A 10,144-nucleotide genomic window follows, 5' to 3' on the forward strand; every position below is an offset into this window, starting at 1 on the left:
CGCCACTTGGTCACGCACGTAGTGCCAACGTAGCTCGATGTGTCGCGTCCTGCGACTGTAGGTTGGGTTAGTAGCCATTACGTAGGCTGCTTGGTTATCGATGCCCATTCAAAAACTGAACTCCAAATCTGGAAAAACTTGGATCAGCATGTTGCGTAGCCCTTGGCCCTCCATGCATGCTTCGCATGCTGCAACATACTCCGCCTCAGCGGTCGATTGCGCCACGATGCTTTGGCGTCTTGATACCCACGAAACTGCACCACCAGCCATGCAGTGAACAAAACCTGTGATGCTCTTGCGTGTGTCAGGGTCATTTCCCCAATCGGAGTCTCAATACCCATCAATAATTAACTCGGGCTTTTGCTCTGCTGACTTGTTCCGGGTGTATACAATTCCTTGCGTCTTGGTCCCAACTAGGTACCTCAGCACTCTCTTGGCGGCGCCAATGTGCTGCTGTGTAGGGTTTTGCACGTATCTGCTAAGCTGTCCAACGGAGAACGCGAGATCTGGTCTCGTACAGGTAGTCAAGTACATGAGGGATCCGACCAGCTCACGATACGGGAAGTTCTTGCCGTTCACGGGTTTCTCTTTGCGTCGATCCGTATCAGTGTCTTTCACAGTCAAACGCATGTTCGTCTCCATAGGGATCCTTCTTGGATGAGCGTCCACAAAATGGAACCGCTCGATTATCTCTTCGCAGTACTTTGCCTGGTGAATTTTAATGGAGTCTGCGTTCTGTTCTACCTGCACACCGAGGTATGTGTTGAGAAGACCTTGGTCCTTTAGTCCATAGTCCTGGTCTAACTGCTCAAACATTCTTTTCTTGAACTTGACGTTGTTCGTCGCGCACAGTATGTCATCAACGTACAGAAGTACGATGGCGAATTCGCCGTCTTGATCGTAGAAGTAGAGGCACGGCTCGGTCTCACACTGGTTGAAGCCGTAGTCCACAAACCAGCGATTCACCTCGCTGTTCCATTCTCTACCGGACTGGCGCAGCCCGTACAAAGCCTTTTCGATGATATATATCATTCCGTCATCTTCACACGGGTAGCCTCCAACCTCTTCCAGGTACTGTTTTATACCTAACGTAGCATTAAGGTATGCCGTGTTAATATCTCCTTGGTAGATCATCAACTTCAAAATGATGCACACAGCAACAAACGTCCTGAATGTCGCCATTCGTGCCACCGGAGAAAATGTCTCTGTGAAGTCAATACCAAATCGCTGTTTGTCACCACGTGCAACTATGCGTGCTCGGTACCTCACAATGTAGCCTAGATGATCTGTCTTCACATCGAAGAACCACATGGTCTTGATGGTCTGCTGCCCGCTAGGCAATCCTGAACGTGGAATCTGCCTTAACACTCCTTTGGCTTTCAAAGCAGCCATCTCCGCGTCCATAGCTTCACGCCAGAACATAGCTTGCTTGGAGCGTATCGCTTGCCTATAGTTCTTAGGAATCTTGATGTCACTAGCACGTAATCCACCATTGCCACGGCGGTCTGCGTGTAGTGCTTTGAACGCTGAGCACACATCGTAGTCCTCGAATCGTTCAGGTTTAAGGTTCTTTGGGACTTCACGAAGTCCTGGGCGCCTTGTTGCCGCTGCATATTTGGCCCTTAACTTTGTACGCTTCTTGTCGTGCGTATGAAGAATATCTTCGTCTCTTGGATGCACCTTTCCGATTAGCATTTGCGTTGGAATTACTAGAACACCATTTTCAGCTGGCGCTGGCGGTTCACTCCCGTCATCACTTACGCCGTTATCACCCTGTGCCTCGTGATCATCGCTTGGGTCGAACAAATAATCGTAGTCATCGTCGCCATCAAGCTCTCTCTCATTCTCTTCAGGAACAGGAGTCAGATCAGACACATGGCTTGCCAGTTCATCAATTAACTCGCCAACATAATTATCATGTTCATCAAATTCTCTTTCTGCATCATCACCAACTTCGCTCTCAGCTTGGACACCAATGCTAGCTACGCTGTCGACAACGTGAACAGCTTCTGCATCCTCGTCCTCCTGCGTTTCACACGCATTTTCGTCCTCCTGTGTTGCACACGCATCCTCATAGTCGGGTAGAGAGCTGTTCTGCAGAATATCATCCCATAGTTGCTGGTCATTTCCCGCTAATTCACTGCTAGAGCTGCTCCTGTCTTCATTGGGAAGGGCGCTGTTGCGCACCATATCATTCCACAGCACTTGCTCAGCTTCGTTGAGGTCGTCTATGCTTGCAGCAACGCTTTGCATTTCGACACTGCTATCGTCACGCACGGATTCGGCGTCACACTCTGCTCGTTGAGATGCTTCGCTGTCACTTTCTGCGTCATCGAAGTCTCCATCCCGAAGAAACTCGTCGAACGTCTGTAACCATCTGTTCACCTTTGTCTTGAATCCGCTGTCGTAGCGGTCTTTGTACTTAATCGCCTCGTTCACCTTCACATCAGCCACGAAGCCCTTTTGGTGCTCGGTAGGAAAATATACCTGACAGCCAACAACGTCTTCTTGATAGCCAATGAGGAAACCCACCTTGCAAGTTCACACTCAGTTTCTTGCGTTTGGCCACCGGCGTGTGACAGTATACCAATGACCCAAAGGTACGAATGTGATGAATGTCTGGCTTAGTACCGTACATCATCTCGTATGGGGTTCGTCCGGCGCCCTTGCAAAATACTCGGTTCTTAATGTAAACAGCAGTTTGCAATGCATGCATCCAAAACGATCTCGGTAGCCCCGAGTCATGCATCATTGTCTTTACCATTCCAATTAAAGTCTGGTGTGTTCGCTCCACGAGGTTCAACTGAGACGACTTCGGACCAACCTTGGTGTGGACTATGCCCTTCATAGCATACCAGCGCCCAATAGTCTTGTTGCAGAATTCTGCACCCTTGTCGGTTAGCACTTGCTTCACCGGTCCGATAGCTTCGTCTTGCTCATCACTAGACTCTTCCTCAGCACACCACCGACGGGTCACTACCGTATCAACTTTCCGTCCGTGCTGCCGTTCAGCCCACGCAATGTACTGCTTCATGTACCCGTTCACCTCATCTTCTGTCTTCGAATTCAACAGGTACGTGGTCACAAAAACGCGAGAATCCGTCCATCACAACCAGCACAGCACTATATTTCGTGCCATTGTGTAGTCCAGGAATCAATAAGTCGGCGAAGACCATGTCATTCACCTTCACTATGTTGCGATCGAGGCTCTTCTTGAATGTCTTGCGTCGCTGCTTACCAAAATGACAGTCAGTGCAATCCATCTTGCCACGCCTCTTCAACATGATGCCCTTGGCCATTCCGCGATCGACCATAAGGCGAATATACTCTGGGCAGATGTGCCCCAAGCGCGCGTGCCAGACGTCAATATCTTCGACACCGTCTGTCACCGCAAAATTTGCCACTATTTGTTTCTTCACAGCAGTGGTCTTCTTGTTGACCTTTACGCCACCAATATTGTGCACGTTGAAAGCCCACAATCGATGTTCATGCACCGCACGAAGCACCTCTGTGCCATCTTTCGTCATACCAAACATCATTGTTTCCTGCTCCCACGACATTTTGAAGCCTTGCTCCAGTGCTTGTCCTGGTGAGAAGAGGTGACATCCAGCTTTTGGTACGTATAGCACGTCTTCGAGGAATACGAACACCATCTCTTCATCAACCATAGTAGCTAGAAGAATTGTCCCAAAGCCTTCGGCCTTGGCGTCAACACCATCTGCGAATCCCGAAATGTTTGGATTCCAATCACTGTCCTCCATGTTGTTCAGCACAGTAAAATATTCTTTTGTCGCTACAATGTGTGCGTTGGTTCCGCTGTCGAAATGCCAACGACTTGCGTCGCAATCCTTTGCGACTCTCTTGACAACTTCTCCCACGACAACTTCACGCTTGTGCACCCAGTTGGCGTCGTCATCAGTCTTCTCCGATGAGATCTTCACGGGTTTCTGACCCGAGCGTGCCATCTTCGCGCTTGCCTTTCTCTCCGCACTGGGTTTCTCTTCGAAGTCGGGGCAATCGCTCTTGTAATGGCCCTTGCCACCACAGTTAAAGCACTTGACGTCAGGCCTCGACGTCTTCTTCTTCGATCCATCACCAGTAGTTTTGCCCTTCGGGCCACTTGAAGCATTGCTTTGCTTCTTCTTGCCTTGGTTACTGCCAAAAGCATTCTTCTCCCAGTCCTTATTGCGCGTCTCAGCCGTGAGAATCAATTCTCGCACTAGTTCTGGTGTGTATTTACTCATGTTGGAGCTAAATAACACTTTTCTACGAAGCTCATTGTAGCACACCTGCTGCGGCAGGCTGCGCAGCAACATGTCCACCATCTGAAGGTCACTCAACGGTGATCCAAGCTCCTTGAGCTCGTTTTTGATCCGGAACATCGTGTACAAGTGTCCGCGCACGTCCCCGTTAGTTCGCAGATGAGTCGTGTGCAGCTCACCTTGTAAGCGATACACTTTCTGCGCCTTGGTGGCATCGTTGTTGTTCCCCTCGTAGATCTTGCAGAGCTCGCCCCACATAGCAGTTCCAGTGTCCTGGTCCAACAACTGCTGGGAGAGTCTCGTCGTCAGCGAACCCATGATCAGCATCTGGATCTTCGCTTGCTTCTTGGTGTGTTCATCCTTCTTTTCTTGACTCCAGGTTGGGTCTGCCGTGACCTTGCCGCTTGCTATGTCCTCTAGCAAGCTCTTCTGGAACACGATCTTCATGCTCTTCTTGTAGAAAGGCCAGTTCTCGCCGTCCCAGTTGACGGGAATGCCGGAGGAGTTGATCCTGAATTTCTTGTCCGTCTTGCTCTTGCGGCGATCGTCGTCTGAGTCGGATGAGGATGACATCTTGTCGTTGTAGTGCAGCTCACCAACGTGTAGCGCAGCGCGTAGCGTGTACTTGGGTTTGGGCTCGTAACCCTAACGGAGCGCAGATCGAACTCACTCACAAACAACTTGTTACTCTTAGGGGAACTTTCGGACTGAGAGCACGCCGAGTGCGGACTCTCTGCTACGGCCTTTCTACCATCACTCTGCTAGCCAGTTCCAGAAGATGGCTTCAACTTCATTTGTTGTGACAAAGATGATGCGGTTTCCAACAGTCGATCGGACACTTTACTTATGCTGCGGCCGCGTACGAGAACCCGGTCTCTCAAGTTCCGGTTCAGCCTGTTCCACCTAGTACGCTACCTACCGTACCTTACACTCTGTTGAATGAGGAGGCGCGCAGCGCGCGCCCCGCTCGTAGAATGGCAGCAGGCAACGCCTGTCTGCCAGTCGAGTAATTGAATAATGAAAGAAAAACCTCGTTAAGTTGTTAATGTTTATATTAGCAAGTACGAGAGGAAAATGTTCAGATCGCCAGCTGCGATCTGGATAGTGCAGAGAGCTTCCTGCCATCCATAGTGCGATGACGACAAGAGGCCGAGGAGTGAGCTGTCGAGGACGCAGTCCGAAGACGAGCTCACTTCCTCTTTTGCCTCCAGGTACCGAGCACGGACCTAGAGTAGTAGGCATAGGAATAAGAGGTTAAGAGTAATATATTGTTGAGAGTTACCTACAGTATTCTGTTCATTTTAACATTTCAAGTAACATGAGCAAGCCCCAAGTTGACAAGAGTTCGGTCGACTCGCTGCGGTTCAGCGGAAAGCCTCTGCACTTCGCATCATGGAAGAGCAAGCTGGTCATCCACCTCAAGGCGTTAAGCGAGCAACGCGCGCTGGAGGAGCTACAGCACAAGCGTGCAAAGCCGCTGACTCGGTTCGAGGATATGCTCGAGAGCCAGCCGGGTAATGCCGCCGCGTCCTCCTGCAGAGGATAAAGACGCGGCATGGCAGCACGATTTGCACGAAACGCTGCTGAGTCAGCAGTCGTCGTACATCAAGCGGCTGCTGTGCGAGACGCTGCCGGGCGATTTCAAGGGAATCGCGACCAAGCGCATGGACGAGCCCGTCCATGTAATTTGGCGGCTCGTTGAAAAACAGTACAGCCTGAGCAACGCGGCAGGCGTCGTCGGGCTGGTTCGGCAGTTCATGGAGATGGTGAACACCGACTTCAAGAGCGTGGGACAGCTCTTTCAAGATCTCAACAGTGTGCGTAGTCAAGTCAACGTGAACGCGCACGAGGCTCTGCACAGCCACATGTTGACCTCCCAGCTTATGCTGGTGATGGTGCTCGGAGTGCTTCCGAGGCACATGTGGGGCTCATCGGTTGAGCTGACCCAGTATGGGTTTACGCTCGAGAAGGTGAGCGACAAGCTCAATGCCATCTTCGGCACCAAGAGCAAGAGCGAGATCTGGGCTCTGGCCAGCGGAAAGGCGGTCAACCATGTCAACGCGGCTCCTTCAAATCCGAAGGGGCCTGTGCTTGGCAATCGCAAGGCCGTAGACGGGCCGGTGCGCGATTTGCACTACAACATTGGTGCAATGAAGTGCCACTACTGTGGTGGTGAGCACAACAATATGAACAATGTTGGGCCACACAAGATGATCAACTGCCCCAAGTGTGCACATGACAAGGCAGCTGGCGTGCATCGCCGGAACATCTGGTCAAGGCCAAGCCGCCAGGCTCGCAAGGAAGTCCACGAGCCAACGCCCAAGATGAGGGGCAACGGCAAGGGAAGGGCCAAGGCGAAGGTGAGACGTGAAGTCCCACTGGATGAGTGCCTGGCTAAAGCCATGGCGGTGGACGCGTGCAACGCTGAACACGGCGCGTCACCAGCGACAGCTGATGGGTACACGAGCCCGCCTCCGAGCAACTTCGAGGTGCCCGTGACCCCGGGAAAGGGCACGCTGCCCTTCAGCGACGAAGACGAGCCAATGGATACCGTCGTCAACGCAGTGAATGCTGACGCCACGGGCAAGGCTCAAGCCGCGGGTAAGGAACCGGACGGCGACGTGGACATGGAAGAGCAGCCAGGCAAGGACAGCAATCAAGAGATTGCTGAGACGACGAAGTCCTTCGCCGGTATGCTGACTGAGCTCGAGAAAAAGGTGCGAAGTTTGTATCCATTTCTGTTAGATGATGAAATGTATCTAACCACAAATTCTTGGGTACTTGACTCAGGGTGCGGGCATGGCCTAACCAGCGAGACAGCGCGGTTTGTGCGGAAGGAGCCCAACACCCAGTACATTTTTACATTTGCACAGGGCTCTAAGCATTCAAATACACATATTGGTACAATAAAGTTGTATTTGCATGGTCCACGAGGAATTAGACCTTTTCTGTTCGAAAATATTGCGTTAGTACCGGACGCTACCTCGAACATTCTGAGCGAGTTCTGGCTCAGGCGCGGTGGGTACCAAATTTTGGGATCCTTAACTGGCGAGTACAAATTTGTACTTTTCAAAAACGAATTAGTTTTTGTTGCGAAAGCTATCAACGGGGCGTATTATATGCAAAATAAAACGCTTCAAGAAAGACAACTGCTGTGTAACGCAGTGAAGCAAGGGCCCTGTAAGCCGCTAGCTCACCTTAATAATAAAAGGTTTGAGCGCACACTGCAAGAGTGGCATGTCAAACTAGGCCACCTCAATAAAGAGGCAGTTATTGCGATGCTAAGCGCAAAGTTAGTGGCTGGAATGCCAAAATTACCCGCGTCAGGTCTAAGAAAAATTCCGTTCTTCTGCACAACGTGTGCAGAGATGAAGAAACGGAGGATGTCCTACCGGAATGCGAGGGGTTCGAGAGACGAACACCCGATTAGCACCATTCACATGGACACAAACGGCCCCATGAAAACAATTGGGGTGTATGGCAGCTGCGGGAAAATTAAATACTTTCTGAGCATCATTGACGACAACACGTCATGGCGTTGGACTTATGTCCTGCGCAATAAGAAATAAGTATTTGAGAAAGTAGAGGAGCTACTTTTGCAGATGGAGCGTGAGGGAAAGTTCACGATTCGTCGGATCAGGTCCGATGGAGGAACTGAGTTTGTGAATGCAGCCTTTAAAAGCTTTTGTAAAAGCAAAGGAATTGTATTCCAGACATCGAATGCCTACAGCCCTGAAGAGAATGGTGCTGCGGAGCGAGATCATCAGAGCAAACTGGACAGAGTTCGCTGCGCATTGAAAGACGCTGATATGGCACACAAGTGGTGGCCAGAGGCGCTTATGTACGTGACGTATGTGCAAAATCGCACACCTATGGCGCGGTTGGGAAATAAGACACCGTATGAGATGGTGTATGGGAGACCTCCCAACGTGAGCAAGCTACCCGTGTGGGGCTCTGTGTGCTTTGCGCATATCCCTGCCGTCCTAAGAAAGGACAAGAAGCTGTCTGCTCGTGCCGTAAAGTGCCGGTTCCTCGGAATGTCGGAGGAAACGAAGGGTTATCGACTCTGGGACATGTACAACAACAAGCACATCCAATCACGAGACGTGTTATTCGATACGACCAATGTAGCCACCATGGTCCAGCGAGCGTTCGGGCGGACTGATGAGGCCCTCACAATTGAATCTGCCGCGCGAGAGTTACCCGCAGCAGAGGGAGCCGATGCACTTGCAACCGAGTCTACGGGAGCAGTGGGAGCTGAAGAACCTGTGGGAGGGTCTATTGGTGCAGTGGGAGCTGAAGGACCTGCGCAGGCCAGTAACCCAGCAGTGGGAGCTAAGAAACGCCGACGTGCGGGACTCGTGGATACGCCACTAAGGCGCGAGCCCCGCCCACGTCGAGTGGCGAAGAAACCGAAGAGATACTCGGACTATCAGTGCTTCCAGGCAATGTTAGAGCACAACGTTGCGCAAGACATTCTAGAGCACAGAGTGCCTACACCACGATCGCTCAAAGATGCGTTGAGTGGCCCTCATAGAGAGCAGTGGAAACAGGCTCTGGAACTTGAGTACGACTCCTTGATCGAGAATGGGACGTGGAGACTCGTACGACTGCCACCTGGGCGTAAGGCTTTGCCATGTCATTGGGTACTAGTTGTAAAGTATAACGCTGACGGGACTGTCGAGCGGTTCAAAGCACGCCTCGTAGCACAAGGCAACCACCAGGAGTTTGGGGTAGACTGTGACGAGGTATACGCACCAGTGGCACGATTCGAGTCACTACGCCTAGTGCTGGCGATTGGAACGATATTGGACTGTCATATCCATCACATGGATGTCCATACGGCGTTTCTGAACGGCACGATGGACGGAGAGCAAAAGATCTATATGAGGCAACCTCACGGATTTGCGAAGCGAGGCCATGAGCATTTGGTCTGTGAACTTCAAAAGAGCATCTATGGCCTGAAGCAAGCCCCACGCATCTGGTATCGAGTTTTACATACCTTTTTGACGTCGATGGGTTTTGCACGCTGCCACAAAGAGTTTTGCATCTACGTGCAAAAAGTGGGAGAAGAATGGATCATAGTCGTGGTATATGTCGATGATCTGACGATCATGTCGCGAGATATGCGACTCATTAACAGGCTGAAAGCCGAATTGTCAAACCGGTTCAAAATGAAAGACCTGGGCGACATTCATTATATCCTCGAGATGGAGGTGCACCGCAATAGAAATCAGCGTGTGATGATGATCTCACAGCGCAAGTACATTGCAGAGCTGATTACAAAGTACAAACTGGGCGAATGCGCGCCAGTAATGACACCACAAGTGCCTGGCCTCGTACTCGAGCCCGAGACGAAACTAAGCGCAGAGCAAATTGCTGCGCAGCCCTTTGACTTCAGAGGTATTGTTGGCTCACTCCAATATTTGGTCCGTGGCACACGCCCGGATATCGCCAACGCGGTTAGAGAATTAAGCAAATTTCTATCTTGCTACAACCGCACGCATTGGGATGCAGCTAGGCGAGTACTCAAATACTTGAAAGGGACGTCAACGTACGGTCTGTTTCTCGATGGAAAAACGAGAGACGTGACTTACGAAGTGTACACTGACGCGAGCTTCGCGTGTCAATCAAAAGAACGTAAATCCGTAACTGGGTATGTGATCCAAATGGCCGGAGCGAGTGTGTCATGGTGCAGTAGCAAACAGGGAGGCGTGTCACTCTCGACTGCTGAAGCTGAACTTATCGCACTAAGTGAGGGAGCCAAGGAAAGTGAGTGGTTGTGGCATTTGCTGGGAGAAATGGGATTTCCTCAAAAGGTACCAGTGCAGGTGTGGTGTGACAGCAACGCTGCCATCAGCATTGTGAAAAACCCTGGAAAT

The 10,144-nt window shown here is 51.1% G+C and overlaps 1 protein-coding gene across 1 annotated transcript; it reads right to left on the minus strand.

Moving 5' to 3' along the window:
* Positions 1-330: 330 nt before the first annotated feature.
* IUM83_01980 (Integrase catalytic core protein) lies at positions 331-3,034 on the minus strand (the record flags this gene model as incomplete). Its single annotated transcript, XM_067925875.1, has 2 exons — positions 331-2,487; positions 2,825-3,034. The coding sequence occupies 2 exons, from the start codon at positions 3,032-3,034 to the stop codon at positions 331-333; spliced, it is 2,367 nt and encodes a 788-aa protein (XP_067800999.1).
* Positions 3,035-10,144: the final 7,110 nt, after the last annotated feature.

Source organism: Phytophthora cinnamomi (assembly GCF_018691715.1).
Source record: "Phytophthora cinnamomi strain GKB4 chromosome Unknown Contig0, whole genome shotgun sequence".
Taxonomy (NCBI): domain Eukaryota; phylum Oomycota; class Peronosporomycetes; order Peronosporales; family Peronosporaceae; genus Phytophthora; species Phytophthora cinnamomi.